Source organism: Corvus hawaiiensis, chromosome 4 (genome assembly GCF_020740725.1).
Source record: "Corvus hawaiiensis isolate bCorHaw1 chromosome 4, bCorHaw1.pri.cur, whole genome shotgun sequence".
Lineage (NCBI taxonomy): Eukaryota > Metazoa > Chordata > Aves > Passeriformes > Corvidae > Corvus > Corvus hawaiiensis.
The window spans coordinates 30,451,694-30,468,455 of NC_063216.1; the positions used below are offsets into that span (position 1 = coordinate 30,451,694).

At 41.5% G+C, this 16,762-nt stretch overlaps 1 protein-coding gene across 4 annotated transcripts in view; it reads right to left on the reverse strand.

Moving 5' to 3' along the window:
- Positions 1–2,657: 2,657 nt before the first annotated feature.
- TCF20 (transcription factor 20) overlaps positions 2,658–16,762 on the reverse strand; it is a 132,203-nt gene continuing 118,098 nt past the window's right edge. For 3 of the 4 annotated variants that reach the window (XM_048300492.1, XM_048300494.1, XM_048300493.1), the window contains 3 exons: positions 12,421–12,470; positions 9,323–9,450; positions 2,658–4,802 (listed from right to left, as the gene is read on the reverse strand). In XM_048300492.1, coding sequence (XP_048156449.1) covers positions 9,367–9,450; positions 12,421–12,470 — 134 coding nt within the window. In that variant the 3' untranslated portion in view covers positions 2,658–4,802; positions 9,323–9,366. The remainder of the gene's footprint in view (positions 4,803–9,322; positions 9,451–12,420; positions 12,471–16,762) is intronic. The other variant, XM_048300496.1, reaches the window with a different exon arrangement.

Sequence of the window (16,762 nt, forward strand, 5' to 3'; positions counted from 1 at the left end):
TGGGTTCCACTTAAGAAATTAAATCCTACAAAAAGATTCTGTAAGCAGCACCCTCTTCACTTTCCAACTAGACGACAGAGTAAACCTTTTGGATCCCACCAGAAGTACAGATGGAGCAAACAATTAATCACAAGTAGGGACAACAACAGCTGACCTTTTTCACTGACCTTTGCACTCTAAGGAAAAACATCAGTCTCTCCTTCAGAGCTTTACATAATAATTTCTGGCTGAATAGCACAGGTCAGGTGGGGAGCTCGGTGCACAGTACCCCTATGGAGCCAATTTTTCAGTGATGTGCATTAGTTAAGCTCTCTATGGCCTGTAGCTGTGCCAGGAGAAAGTACCAGTGTTACTGGTCTCCCACAATTTTCTAATAATTACTTTTGTCCTTTACATTTATTGACTAAACTCTGACTCATAATATGCTGCTAGAGTTCCATCCTAAAATAACCTCAGAAACCCAAAAAACTAAGCCCAAACCTAAACATGTTTGTTAGAAATATTTCACAGCCATACAAGAATCTTGTCCTGTTTCACAACAGGGATTTCTAACCCAAAGCTAAGATTGCAACTACTCTTTCAGCATCTCCTAGCAAAGTCAGTAAAACCACGTCTTTGTGTTTTCTAGATCTGTAACTGAACCTGGACTACCTGTACTCTGTTCTTTTTCACATAACTTTTAATCATTTAAAAAAATATCCAGAGCAGTGGTGAATTATTCATCCTCAACCATGTAGATACCCTGTTCCACTTCCAAAAGTAGGATATTTACACTTAATTTTCTACATTTTGAGATAGAGAACTGCTTCTTTCAGTCATTCTGGTAAGTCAGGGACTAGATCAGACAAACCAATGCTGTGTCCCTCTACTGAATATTTCTACCATGTCCAGGACACCCACTGCACTCAGGACAGCAGAGGTAATTCCTGACGTAATAACACAGTTAACAGGCTGATAATTTAGAAAGTTTATATCCAAGTCAGCCCCCAAATGTTCCCCCTGTAACTATGCCAGTTTAAGGTATTATCTTTCCTAACATATTTTTATGTACATTACTGCACATTAAATAGTCAAAATACCAAAGCTGCCATTCAACTGCCCATATCTCAACAAACTTTTGGTTTTTTAAATGCATGTCCACCAAAAATGTATTTCTTCAGCTTGCTATTAGCTACACTCCATGAACTAGATGTGCACCGTTCTTCAGCAGATGCTGCACCCTGAACCCCTGAATGTTTTTTATTTCAATACTATTAAACATCACCAGTTTGTCTTGCTCTAAGCAATTCAAAAGGTTCAAGAACGTCACAACCCCAAGTAAAATTCCCTCTCATACCTCTGTGGTACAGATTAGTGAGGTTGGCCACTGCCTTCTGCAGTGGCAGCTGAGATGGCTTTCTCCTGTGCTGCATGATCCACAGTGATCTGTGCCTTGGATTTCCAAGCATGGATTTCACATGCAATAAATACATGACAAATGTATCGATGGGCAGCTCCTGGTATCAAGATCTGCTCTGTATGTATCCCAGGCCTCCACCAGCTGCAGGACTCTCTTTGTCCTTATCATATCAACAAACATCCTTATCATGATGGATCCATTGCATATCCTTGATGGGAAAACACCTTTTCCTTTGACCCTGTTCAGCAGCGCTGACTCACACTGGTTAGCCTGGAAATGCTGCTAAACGATCACATTCAATTGCCAGCACATTGGTGTCTCTTTCAAGAGGTCCCGATGAGAGTCAGACAGCACAAAGAAAACACTTTGAAAATGAGTTGCCTTATCCAAACTCTTGTTAGTTCATTCCTCATCCAAACAGGTAATTCACAAGTGGGTGCCAGACCACTCATTCTCATCTATACACAGTCTCTTTTAAGGTTCTGCTGCAGGTCGTTTCTGCTCCACAAATTCTAAATTAGCCAAGACTTTCAAACTTTTTTCCAGTTTGGGGTATCCACGATGTCAAGCTGTTAATTGCTTTTGCAGGATGGAGCAGGTAAATGTTTTGTACAACAGCTTTCAAAATCCACTCAGCACTTTGCATTTTCTCAGCCAAAAGAAATTTTTATTTCCAACAGGATTTTATGACTCTTCTGGATCATTTCCAAGTTCTCCCAGGAAGCCACTACGCATTGTTTAAGTTCCTCCTGGCTCAGTTTTAGAATCACGACAACTCTGGTTTCTGTAAAGCCTTTACCACCAAGCACAATCCCCCTCTACTGGAGAGCACCCCCTCACCTCTGACCACAGCACTGGGAGGGTTAAGCCACAGCTGAGTTGAAGGACTTTAAGCATTTCCCACTGAGAAATACTTCCTGTGAAGTCGACTGTGGTACCATTTCTTTATTTGCCCTAAACAACGCCCACTACTTTCCAACCACAGTGCAGAAGGAAATATTGAATCTCCATACTTGCCACAAGCTCCCACATGCAACACCTCCAAGGCTCCCTCCCAGCTACCCAAAAACCTTCTGCCTCTGCTGTGACACCACCCTGAAGAGCCAAAAGTGAAAGTGTCAAATTCAGCAGTTCCAGCACACACTGTTCTGCTGTCACAGTGCTACAGACAAAGTTGACTCTTCACCAACATAAAATCAATGCAAAAACAGTAACTTTTTCTTTTTTTTTTAGAACAGGTAGAATAGAACAGACACTGTGAAAAAAAGAAACATTTTTATTCAGTTGAAAAGAAGTCATTTACTCAATCACATTAACTATGCTAAAAATGACTTTTTTCTGACTACACCAGCAGTTAAATATTTTCAGCACCAATTCATGACACATTAGTGACATTTATCACAACAGGTCTATTTCTTAATGTAAAGGACATACTAACTTCAGTAGCTGCTACTGGGAAAGGAGTAAGCAGAAGGCTGCCCTTTCTTTCCAAATATTTATGAGTGAGAGTAGCAACTTCTAGAAATAAATAACTGCCAAATTATCTCCCAAATCTTTAAATCGATCTTTTAAAAATAGAGTTAAAATAGATATCTTAATATGAGCTATCATAGATTTTATTTTTATGTGCTGAATACTCCAAAATGTGAGTAGCTGAGCAAGCATCCAGTACATAACTTTTAAAATAGTTCTTCCCTCCCCACAATATCAACCCCATTTTTCTTATCCATGTCATGCCGGTTAGATCCCTATCTCTAGTGACTTCCCAGTAAACACCACGCTGTTTGATATCTCTAGGATATGCTACCATCCTATGAGTGAAAGAAGTCAGTGACCTGGTGAAATACCACCAACTCACACGAACAGAAAATTCATCCAGTCATTGGCTCGTTAACTCTGAACATCAAACAAATCCTAAGCTTTAGTTTTTCAAAGCCTTTGTGGTCTTCCTCTTGCTGGGCCAGTTCAGAAGGTCATCACTGAAGGCAGAACCGATGAAGGCAAAGAAACCAAAAAGCAGCAGATAGTACTGTCTCTGTCCTTTTAAACAAATCAAGTTCGCACAAAACAAAAGGAGACAAGGTTAAAATGAAGTTTATTAGTTTTTTTGGTTTTTTTAAGCTTTTTTTATATAAAACTGTTTGTGAAACAGCTATTTTTATTCCCATGGCAGAGTGACCCCTGAAAGATGCACTAACCCCTTTCTTAAGGCCTTAACAAGAAAAAAATATGATTTTTTTTTGTTGTTCCTTAAACCCAAATGTTTTAAAATTACATAATTTACCAAAAAAAAAAAGAAAAAAAGAAAAAAAGAAGAAAAAAGAACAACCCCAAAGAACCATATAGTGTAGGCTGTTACACTGACATTCCCTCTTCCTTTCTTAGGAAAAGCAAAATCATAAAATGAAAAAAAAAAAAAACAAGTGGATTTACTCCAATCAGTTTGAAGATACACTGACTCCACCAACATTCAGACTTCCTTCCGTTCCTCAATCTGGCAGGTAAACCAGGTCTTCCTCTCTCCTGCCTTCCAAACTGAAGGCAGCTTCTTGGAATGATCTGGGGGTCACATTGTTGCCACACAGGGCAGATACTCCCTTCCCCTGTGTGGTACAGTTGTTCCCACACCAACAAGGTGTATGGGACCTAGCAAGCAGCAGCCACCTCTTATCTCATGCGTCTCATGACCCAAGAGTCTGCAGATGTTGGTCAAGCTTACACTGTTAATAGTGTTTCTCAAAAATGGAAACCTCCCTACCCCTCAGACACAAGTACTGTCACCCCATCACCTGCAACCATCCAAGCCTTCCTCCCATACCTTACAAACAATTTCTCAGTATTTTATTTGCCTTTTAAAATTGAATTTCATCAGATATTGTGAGAAAGAAAGCAAGAGGAACAGAGACAAGTCCTATTTGGAGTACTCCCAGTTTTGCTCTTCTTTCCCACAAAATGTTAGGCTCCACATGCCTTGCTTTAATTTTGAATTTAATATTTACTTTAGCTATAGGTTTCTTTTTTAATTTATATGGGGTTTTTAAAATTTTAATCAAAAGCATCAAAAGGGATATAGCGCACCTTTCATTTAAAACAAAGTCTTTCAAGACTAAAAAATAGATCTTTATATATATATATATATTTATCCCTCCCTCTTTAATTCCCCCCACCTGTTTCCTTTTTCCCCCTCCCCTCCCCACTGTCACTATGGAGATTGTGTCCATGGAAACAGCTGGTTCAGACTCCTTGGTCAGATTCTGTGATGTCATCAGTCTTGAGTGTGATGTAAGAATTTATGAAGGAAGTGCTGGCATTGGCAGGCACGTCGAGAGGGGGCATGGCTGCACAGTGGGAGAGATTCCATTCAGTCACGAATGTCCACCGCTTTTTATCTCAACAGCCTAACCTGAAAAACAAAGTCAAAATAATATTGGAATGGTTCCTTCCCTCCGTCTGCAAACAGGTCCCTGAGGCTTTGGACAAACCCACTCAGCAGCCTACCCCAGCAGCAACACCAAGAGCTCTTTAGTTTTGTGGACTGAAAATGAATATACACAACGCTGAGTAGTTCATAAAAGCTAATCCATGTGATAAAAAGTCTTAGTTCAACAACCATCAAAAAAAAAAATTAAATAAGCCCAGTTCTGGAGGAGGTCTTGGATGACAGGATGATCCATATCACAATGGCACTCTTACAGAACTTCTACCTTCAGCAGCCAGGCAGGATCTCACTCACCTCAAGTCCACTCCTCACATCGACCACGAGAATGGGAAACAGAGGGGCCAAGCACATCCCAACATGGTGACAGCTCCTGGGATGCTGTGAGGGACTGCACCCAAATGTTTTCCTACAGGTCACACTACTACCATCCAACAGTGGTTTCCAGTGAATATGCAGCAGATAGTCAAACTTACTGTATCTTTGATACTTGCAGTATCAAAATTACTGCAGTCCAGCCACATGATCAACATTTGGGAAATGGCCAGATTTCACCAGCTAAAGGTAAAGCTGTGGTTTAACTAATTGGAGGGCAGGTGATATTTCTTTCTACTGCTTTTTTGATCTAATTGTCATATTATGGTGGTAGAGACAGTTCATGGAAGGTCCAAGCTTGTGATGTCTTCCAAGACAAATGTGGACATGTCCAAGTACTTGGCACATGTTCCCCCTGTCCAGAAATTCTCTGAAGTGAGAAAATGAACTTCAGGAGTCTGCTAAGTTGATGGAGGCTCAGTTTAAAAGAGAAACTACAAAGTTAAAATTTAATTTCTCTAGGTTATGGTTCTCATTCTTAATCTGCACAGAGAGAAAGCAAAGCTTGAAATAATGTATTCCTTTCTTCCCTTCTCCCATAACACAAGTGAGCCCAGCAGCAATTTATTTATTTAGTAAGGTTACTTTCTTTTATATGACTTAGATAAATCCCTTCCTACCAGCTAGTGAGCTTGGGAAAAGGAAAAAAACTTGCAACATAAGTGATACATATGGAAAGCAGTTAACGGAATGAGAGGTGCGCCTGGGAGCAAAGTAACACCCATGTTCGTTCATAGCTGGCAATTAAACTCCAGGAACACTAACTAAGTGTGATACAGAAGTCAACGCTGCTGTGATCATCAGCACACCAACTAGATTACATCCCAGCAAGCCCAACTCTTGGCTGCAAATCTCCCCCATCCAGGGGTGCCAGGCTGAGAGTAAGTAAAGAGTCAGGCGAGTACGCACAAAAACCAGACGGGCAATGCCGTGGAGCTCCAGCTGAAGAGGAAAGGGGGAGGCTCCTAGAGAGTTCAGGCAGCTGCCCTTTGTGGTTTCATTACTGTGCAACTGCGAGCCCTCGCTGAAGGAGTGTCAAGGCCGTGTTGCTGTCTCTGGCTCTTGTACAACTGCAGCTTGCCCATGCCTGGAACTGATCCAGAGCATTAGGCACTGGCTCAGGGAAGAAACAAGCTCAACACACTGAGAGAGAGTCCTGCCTCGTTCCTGGACAAGATCCAGAGCACCAGACTCGCTCTCACAGTCACTCTCCAAATCTGGACTTGATCCAAATGTTCTGGAGGCAACTGGCTCAGGGAGAGAGAAGCAACAAAGACAGAATACACTGACTTGCCTGGATGTTATCCAACATGCAGGATTTTTCTTAAATTGCTAGGCCTAGGAGTGAACCAGGACTAGAACAGCCCAATAATCTCACAATTGAGTATCCATTGTATCTTACACTAAGATCTTCTGTATCTTCTGCCCAGCAGAAGGGCAGTTCCAGTACTACCTGGACTGCTACAGAATTCCCCTAAAGTCCTTTAATTACCACAGTAATACAACAAAAAATATTAATTTTTTGTTATACTTGGATCTTTTAGATTTGCATGGTTTTTGTTTTGGAGTGCAAAATCAGGCTGGAGAACTTAATTTTTAAGACATTCTGAACATCAAAAGGGGGTGGCTAAATAGGACTTTCTGTTAAGAACTACTTGAGGCAAAAGTGGATTTGGAAAGAAATGATACCTTAGAGAGATGTCTAGAGCATACAGTGAATACAGAGCAGAGATTCCACAGCCTTCAACGTCTTAAGTCAATACATTCCTATGATATATAAAAAAAGAGCTAGCACTGGAAAATAATGCAGAGAACAAAGTTGTGTAAAGGTCTCTGGGACACAGTAATGTTCACCAGTACCTTAAAGGAATGGCCCAAAAATCACCAGACTTCCCTAGCATTAAACAGCCGTAAGAGGCACCTTGGCTGTGGGACTCGCATCCTGCTTTAGAAGCGTTCTGAATTACATTGCCTGTTACACTTTAAGGAAAAGAGAAAAGATTAAAGGAATCCCAGTGACCTTTACCATGGAAGGAGAAAGCTACTCAAACACTGAATACTGTTAAATACTGTTTGCATGGTAACTGTTAAAACAACACTCCAAAGCCAAGAACGAATGCTATTAAAAATGAAAAATCACAGAACACAGCAGAGCTAAACCAAGTCAGCAGTCAGTCTACAAAAAGTGTTTATATGGGACACTACCTGTCTTCTGCTACTGCACTAAAACCGCACAATTTTCCAATTAATCTCTCATCCTTCACACAAAACACCATTAGAAGCACTTCACAACTACTTTACTTGAAAAACAGGAAAGATTTTAATGTACAGGAGGTGCCAGGGAAGCAAGGGAACAGCAGTGAGGGAAGGGGATTATCATCAGCAGCTCCAAGAACTGACATGAAAGAGCAACTTCACCTGCATGATTGGAAGTAAAAGACAGAGAAGCAACTAGCTTGAGTAAGAAATGCAGCTGAGTAGTTGTCTTGGGGTGACTTTATGATGTATATCCCATACCGCTGCCCTATGCCCAGAAATTAATTTTGTGCCTTTCTATGCCTTTAAACTGAGCCTGAGAAGAGGAAAAAAAACCCGACCAAAACTTTCAAAGCAGTTTTGCAGTTTGTTTTCATGTTTCAAGGACACACAGAGATACATATAAAACTCTCTCTGTGTTCTGCAGCAGCGAGAGGAGCGCGAGGAAGCACCCGGCTTGCTTTCTTTCCAGCCAGCTTTTTCTCTGGAGAGAGATGGAGAGTTGAACTTTGTTTTCCTGGGACTCCGATTTTTTCCCTTCTTCTCTGCTGGACGGTTTCAACATCAGAATACATCGGGAGGAATTTCCACTGAGGCCTTGGCCCTGGAAGTGGGCCCACCACCCTGTCCCAGCTCCAAGGAGGGGAAGAGAGACACTACGGAAGGACTCTGAAATTTTCCCAGGTTTCTCTCAGCAGAGCAAGAGGTTTTATTATTTGGCATTGTCATCCTTTTCCTGTGTATTTGTTAAATAAATAGTTTTTATCTCTTTCACTTTCCTTCGAGGAAAATTCTTTTTTCCTGAACCTGGTGGGGGAGGGCCGGTTGTAACCTGCCTTTTATCAGAGGATATATTTCCAAATTTGCCCAAACCAGCACAGTAGTGAAATGAAGGCAAGAGACCTTCTTGGGCTGCAGCTTCATGGGAAGGGTGCCAACAAGTGTTAATTTGAAACTAACACTTATTTCATTTTAATCCACCCTGTTGCCTTTGAACTGCAATGCACTTGCAATTGAATAAGAAACAAATCCCAACCTCATCCCATTCCTTGCGTGCTAAGTCCCACCTCAGCACTACTCCATCCTTGTGCCAATGTATTTTCCCAGCCACATGCTGAACCAGGTTAGGAAAATGACCTGGCTCTGATGCTGACATGACAAAAAGCTGTTTCAGACAAACTGAATTCCCCACCAAGTTCACACATGGCTGTATGAATGCTGGGCCTACACAACAGAGGAGGCATGAAGGAAGTGCAGCAAGGAACTTGGGGCACATTACAAAGTTATGAAATTGTGACCACTTCTGGATACACTTCTACCTTCTATACCCCATGTCTGTTTGCAAAATAGAGGAAAAAGCTGGGCTAAAAGAAACACAGTGGGCTTCTGCTAAGACTAATTTACTTATCCAGGTATCTATCTACGTTTCCAGAAAACAGGGGAATCCTAGATTACAATAATCCTGAGCTCACCAATATTATTAATTACTGCTTATATATAGAATTTGATGAATTTATTTATACAGAAGCTTACTATTAACTACCCTGAGACTCACAGAAAAAACACTTCAGATCATTATGGATGTGATACAAAAGGAGATTTCTGCCACTGGTTTAGCTGAGAGAATAATCAGGCAGTTGTAACAGCTAACAAGCTTTGCCTTTCACTGCTTAACAAAAAGAACTGCTGCAGAAATACAAAAAACTGAACAGGATGGTAGCAGAGAAAAAAAAAATACTACAAATTTTCTGATTGTACACAAAAGCACCTTGATTTCTCACAGAAATGGGGAAGGCACTAGATGTAAGGAGCCACAGAAGGCAGCAGGTGGAAACTGGAAATTCTCCCCAACTCACCTGTGCTTGCTTTTATATCCATTCCCAGGAGTACACTTCCCCCCTCACCCCCGCTCCGACTGCTCTGTGCTGAGGCTGCCTTTCACCATCTTGTTCTGCAAGGAGGGAAGAGAGCAAGGAAGGAGGGGCTGACGAACCAGCAAGCCAAACAGAGGAGGAAAAAGAAAATGAGGGAGAAACAGAAGACAGGGGTAGGGAAAGTGAACATACAGAGAGTGAGTGAGAGAGAGAGAGAGAGAGAGAGAGAAGTCAGTATCAGAACCAGAAATAGATTTTTCAGACAGTTTTCCCCAAGACAAAAGCAGGTAATTCCACAAAAGTAAAGAGTTTGAGATATGAAAGCCTAGTTAATTTTAAGAAACACAGAATTTAACACAAAAAGGTAGAACAAGCTGAGAAGTACCACTTCAGAATTGCCTGAACAGATGGCTTAAGACAAACTAAGATGGCTGAGCCACCAAAAGGTGAGGTATCCCATCCCCTTTATAGCTGCTCCACGGCTCAGCATCCTCACTGGGTGTGTTGCAACCTCACTTGCTGTGATGCAGACAGAGCCGGTTAGATCTGTGAGAGGAACCCTTCAAAAGATGATTAGTTTTCCCTGCATTTTCACAGCATTTTCCCTGTGATAAAAGCTGATATTTTGCATAAGTAGCACATTCAGGACATGGATGGTTGAAGCATCAATCCTGACAGAAGGACATGGAAAAGCTCACTGGGGAGCACATGGAAAGGCAGGACCAGTCCCTCTGGACTTAGCTTGCTTATGCCTTAAGTGTCAAGCACAGTTAATGAGGCAAGAAGCACCTTTGCTCTCCAGGAGCCACTTACTGTGATGAAGTGTATTTACCGGTGTGAGGCACAGACTGCCAAAGGGTAAGAGGCCCTGTACTGGGGGACGTACTGCTGGAGATTTATAAAGTTAGCTCTTCCACCCATTAGCTGCAGAACAGCACAGTGAGCTATGAGACAGTTACTAATTTGCTAATAGTGCTAAGCTGGTGTTACCTAAAAGCATCGCTTTCAACCGACTAATTTAAAGTCTTTCTTCCTCTCAGTTGCTCATACTCATATCATGCAAAAAATTGATACAATTTTTTCTCCAATCATTCTAGAGCAATGGTTTTCAGCCTTCCTGTTCCTGCATTGTCACTGACTGGAATTCCCCTTTCCAGCCACTACAATGGAAGGAGCAGAGTGAGCCTATATTCTGCCCTGCAGAAGGATTTGGAACAAACTGGCAGTGATTAGTGAAACACATGGTGAGGCAGAGAAAGAAAGCAAAGAAAACTCTGCCTGGCTACAAACAAATTATTTGTGTCTTTACTAAGCAAAAGTCAACAAACTTCAGTGTCAAAGAAACGCTGCTGGTGTTGAATTTCTGTTTTCGACATAACGAAGAAAGTGATCTGCAGTGGGATAGTTCTGAACAGGATTCAAAATTTTATTGCCCCATGAAGTACCTTTATGAACTTAATTGGTAGTTTTCCCCCTCCATCCCCCAAGACTACTTCAGAAATCCATGTGCTTCTCAGAATTTTCTCTGGAAGGCTGGATTCTTTGTCTGAATCTAAACCAGTTACTTCCTTTCATGGTTTGAGCACATCACTACAAGTGTTCACATACAGCAGCAGTGACCCAAGCCATCTACGTAACACTGTGTTTCCCCAGAATGCAACAGGCAGTAAAAATAAAACAGCCTTTAAATACATAACTTTCTGTCATGGTTTAACCCCAGCTGACAACTAAGTACCAGGAAGAAAATAACCATCCCATCTGAAACCAAGACATGCCCCAATTATCTTTAGTCAAGTATCCAAAGTTGAGCAGAGGGTGGCACTTAGGCAGTTACATTCCACAGTAAGGGGAGCTCATCCTTCCCGTTTGTTTGGCAAGATCTGTAAGTTCTTGTAGCATTAATGCATTACTTTAAGCTTGCTGTACATTGTCAACATTATTCCACAGTTGTGCAGAACAATTTATTTTCTTTTTTATGATGAAAAGTAGGCTAATTCTTTGGATAAGAGCCTGAATGCACACTGAATCTTCCAGCGCATTTAAAATACGTGTGTATAAATACATCATTTTGTGGTAGAACATCCAGAAGGGAACATGAGGCTAATTCCTGTATGTTTACAAAAGACAGATTAAGAATAATCTGTGAAGACAAAAGACCACCAGATGTCAGTCTAATGCTAGGCAGGGATCTGCAGACAAGAACTAGATGGAGACTAATCCCTGCTAGAAAGCAACACAATTCTTCCCTATTATAATTTCCTTTTCAGCACAAGCTATCCAAACTCTTGCACAATTCCTGTTGTATTCAACTGGCAACAAGAACTGTTGTTTTTCTGGATACTTTCTGAGCATTTAGAACTGGAAGACTGGTATCCACAACCTCTCAGGGATGTATCGTCCCTTGAGGGCTGGGAGGGGTATCCTATTACTTAGGGCTACAAGAGAGTATGTATTGTCTACCTTGTCTCCTCTTTCCATACAGACAGCTCTTTGCACCACTGTGTAGGCTCCGGGGACAATTAATTAAGGATGCCCAGACCCTGGGCAGAAGCAGTGTAGGGGTCTTTTGATGAACCAAAGATGTACAGAAAAAACCCCACAGATCCACTGAAGGCTGAGTGGTTGGACTCAGTCCAGTTACTACTGGTAAACTAGAACGAGGTGTTTCCAAAAACCAGGAGAACTTATCCATAAAGTCATTTTTCTTCTTCCTTGTATCCTCAGTAAATCCAAGGAGAAAACCCAACAGTTCAGTGCAACATTCAAACAGGACCAGGGAGCAACATACTGATTCTATCACAGAATTCAGGAAATGAAACTGAGCTTTCTGAAGAGTCATCAAGGATCTAAAGAAGCACTAAGCAGATGGGACAAAAATTTTATCTTCTTAAACTCAGTATTCTTCTTGAGTTGATGTTTGCCCCCAGAATATACCACAAGCATATATCACAGAATAATTCAACTAAAAGCATCTCTGACTACAGACATTATCCAGGTATAAAATTACTAACCCAAATTTAGAAACCAGAAGAGGGCAGCAAAAAAAACCCAACAGCTCTAATCCAGGAGAGGATTCTTACCTTGTGCTTGGGGCACCTCACTGAGAAATTCTCTTCGTTTAGTAAACAATCTAAAGGAAGAGAAGACAGCAATGTATTATTTTTTAAATGAAAACCAACTTGAATAACACATCATGTATTAATCTTGCCTCACCGGTATATATTTTTCATTCAAAGATCTCTTATAGGAATACTTTGTTATTAGCAGGTTCATCCCTTCCACCCCCAAAGTTTTAGCAAACAAAATTACTGAACACTCCAAGTGACAATGCTGCCTGGATTAAGAAGCAACCCCGGTTTTCCGGGGATGCTCTGTATGCAGTAAGAATCACAAAAGCAAGTCTACAAATCCTGTATCCCAACCCCCTTCAGCAATTCCAGCCTTCCTTGCTTTAGCCCAAGGAAGACAGACACATTCATCCAATCTGAACAGACAATCCCTGCTTTTCACAGTACAAACACTGTCTTTCACCCTTACCCCAAGGCCCTGCCAGCATCAGGGGAAGAAAGGGTGTGCATCTCTAGGTATGGGTATACACAGTTTATTTGCAATCCCAAATCCTAGAGATCAGTTTACACTGTGACACTATGTCTAATAATTAGGTCACTCATGCTGCTCTTAGATTTGCTTCCATGAATCTATGATCTAAAAGATGGTTTAGTTAATTATTTAAACCTATTATGTAAAGTGGGGCACCTATGTGGAACTGCTTATTTAGGAACAAATTAAGCAATACTGCCATTTGAAGAGCACTTATTTAGCAGCACTTCCGGAGTACGGATTGCTTCTCCTCGTATCCCCCCTCCCAGACTACGCCTCTAAGGGATGCAAGTCGGAAGCTCCTGGAACTTCAGCCACAGGAAAGAGCAGCACTCCCCTCAGAGCACTCAGCTGCCTCCCCTGGGCACCCTGAACTGCAGGGTCACCTCTCAGCCTGCCCAATGCCTGACACTGCTCTGTTCCAGTTGCCTCTTGCATAGGAGACTGACCCAAGACCATCACCTCATCAGCAGGACCAAGCACCCATCACCACCTCAGCACAACTGACCAATGCTGTGGGAGAATTCAGTGAGGTGCTTATGACCCTCTGCCTGCTCCAACATACCCCAAGAGCTTGCAAGTAGAGAAATGCAGTGGTAACTAAGATGTGCTAATTTAAAACGCTCTTAAGTATGTAGCATAACCAGTGCTACCTGCTGTTTCAATCTGCTGGAAGAGTTTAGCAGACAGCAGGAGACTGGAACTAAAGCTTGAGGGAAAAGCTTTCTAGATACCCAAGCTTTGGCAGAGCATCCCCCTGCTACGGAATGCTTATGTTTCAACATGAATGCCTCTGGCCTGAATCAAAGGGAAACAGCATGCAATAGGCTAAGTTACTTGAGAGATTTTAGCAAAAGGGAGTAAAACCCTTAATCCTGACACAGGTAATTTCAAATGCAGCATTAGCAAATCACAGGAAATAAATAAAATGTTTTCTCATTATAAGGGCAGGAATTGTACATTTAGACTACAGCATGAATTATCACTGCATAATATAGCAATCATCAAAAATATACAGAGCAATCATCAAAAACATACACAGTATGTTAGAACAGGATGGAGTTTTCTTCTTTCTTGGAAACCCAACATTGGTAATGAATGCAGTTCTTTAGCTAGTACATCAGAAAGGAAGATTGTACAAGGATCAGGAAGAAGTGCCAGAAACCTTGTACCCCATGCCTGATCCATGTATGGAGCTTGGTTTCTTACTACGGTCAGCATTTTTGTTGCAAATACTAACAGCAGATGCAATTAATAGCAATTTTTTTCATTTCTGTTGAAAGACTACTATGAAAAATGTCATCAGCACACCGTAGAAAATCAGCTGAATACCAATAAGGCAGAAATTGTTCATCATTACAAAGCTGGCCTGGATTTTTGTTAGCAGTTCCAAGTATTTTATATAACAGATTACGATTTGTCATGAAGTCAGCAGACACAGAGCTATGATCAGCTCATTGTGGCAGAAAGGGAAAAGAATTGAGACTTGTCCTTGTTTCTACAGATTTTTCTCCATAAAGTAGTCAGGGAAAACCTAAAACACTTTTAATAGAAGCAATTATTCTTCTGTAAGCTTCATACTTTTGTCTCACCCTCCGTGTTCTGCCTGTTACTCATCTTTAATGACACTCGTGAAGACACAGGATTTCTGCTCTCTGAAAATTCATTTTATTTTGCTGTTAATCTTTTCCTAATTTACAGTCAAAAATCTTCTGTAAGTGGAACGGCCTGCAATATATGTTGTAGGGACAAGTGTGCTGCAACCATCAGGATCTGACTCCAGGTGGGGAAGAACAAGCAGAGGGAGAGGATATAAAATTTCAGAAAACAAAGATCCTGTTTCCATGGAGACATCCCTAGGACTAAGTTATCTTGAGACATCAGAGGCTCTTCATAAATTTGGACAGACGAAAGCCAAATACAGACAATGTTAACCACAGTCACTTCCATACAAAAATTACTTAAGTGGCACTACTGATTGCGATTTTTATGTAAATGGGTAAGAAATGGTCAGCTCTCTTGCACCCTATGCTGCCCAAGATTATTTTCTATGAAAGGAGATTGAAAGACAGGCTGAATTAGGCTATATAAAAGCATCCATATGTACAAACTGGCAACTTGTGAAGCCACGTGCCTTGCACAGCACTCAATTAGCAACAGCGAGGCAAAGCCTAGCTCCTCGCCAGGGTGGGATTGGACATCGCCCATCAGCGCAGAAGCCAGAGCCCAGGTCACACCCCAGGGCTGCCTTCAGTGCTGCAAGGAACTGAAGCTGTTTGACATATTCCAGCCTCCAGCCCTTTCCCAAAAACGTACTGCCTTTCACATGAGGCACAGTAATGGACAGGGGACTGGCTTCTAATCCACACAGATGCAAAGGCAGAAATGCTTCAGCTCACACTGCAACTGCTTCGGAATACAACATGAGTACTTCATCTCAACTAAGGCATGGTCACTACCAGGAATTCAGACAAACACCAAGTGTGTGTGACTCAACATACCCTAAAAAACACTCTAGCAAGTGTTTTCTGTTTGGCTTTGTTTAGATACAAAACCAGTCATACATATTCCAAAAGCCTGAAAGCCATTGTCAATGTTAACACAAACTTCTGAGGATTAAGAACAGATCTGTGACAGATTCTAAATAAAGCAAGGTGGCACCATCGTTCAAAGCAGGATGGTTGACTTCAAAATGGAACTACCACTGAGCTCAAGGAAGCTGAGAAGCACCTGTACAGTTTCACTACAGAAAGACACTGGAACTGCAAAACCAATAAAAAGGGTTTATAGGCAGACAGCAGGCTGAGCAAAGAGAAAATAATGTTGATTTGTTTCTCAAGAAAGCCTACCCTTTCTGCTTGGGCATAAATGAAAATCAGGTCTTATGCCATATAGCTTCCTTATTTCTTTTACACAGATTTATTGGAAGAGTGTCTATAGATTAAGACAGCTTGATTACACCCAGAGATAAAACCAACTGCAAACAAGGTCTTTTACTGTCACATCATCAGGCTGAAATTTTGAATGCTGAGAATCTACTTCAAGCCGGGGCTCTTTTATTTGTTTTGGTTGAAAACTTCAGCTAAAGCAGCCCAACGATTTCCTTAAAACTCTTTCTTGGAAAAAAGTTATTCTGCCCATGTTAAACATCCCAGGAATTTTTCTCTGAAAAGCTCTACAATATCCTGATTTTCAGTAGGACTGGGATTTTAGCTAAGGCACGCCCTTGCCAGCTACCACGAAACCTGCAAATATAACTCCTTGAGAGATGATATGGGGATTTTCATGTGCACATCCTCAGAAGAGGCTTCTTAGATTTTAGGAGCTAGGTACTTTTAAAAATTCCACAAAATGTACTTCTGCTTGGGGGTGAGCAGGCCTTTCCTGTAAATGAACCTCTGCCCTCAGATTCAGGCACCAGACCCAAAAGCAGTGAAGCTGTCAGGGGACATTTCTAAGGCTCAAGCAACCCAAAAGAAGAAAGTGACCATTTCAAAACTGCAAAATGGGAAGCACTAGTCCAGCAGGCAGAAGTGAAAACAGTACTGAGAAAGGCAAGCATGATAAAGAATGGAGGCTAGCAGGAGGGAGACCAGTGCTACTTGAAGTCAGGAGCAGGGAATTAAGGATGAGTGCCAGCAGGAGGCTAAGACTAAGAACTGATTGGAATAAGGCACAGAAAGGTGAAACAAAGAATATAAAGGACAACATATGAGAACAAACCAGGACTAGCGGGGTGAGGTGTGACAAGGAGCAAGAAAGGAGAGGAGGAGGTGAAGTAAGAGCAGAGAGGAAGAAGCCAGAGTGAGAGCTATAAAACTG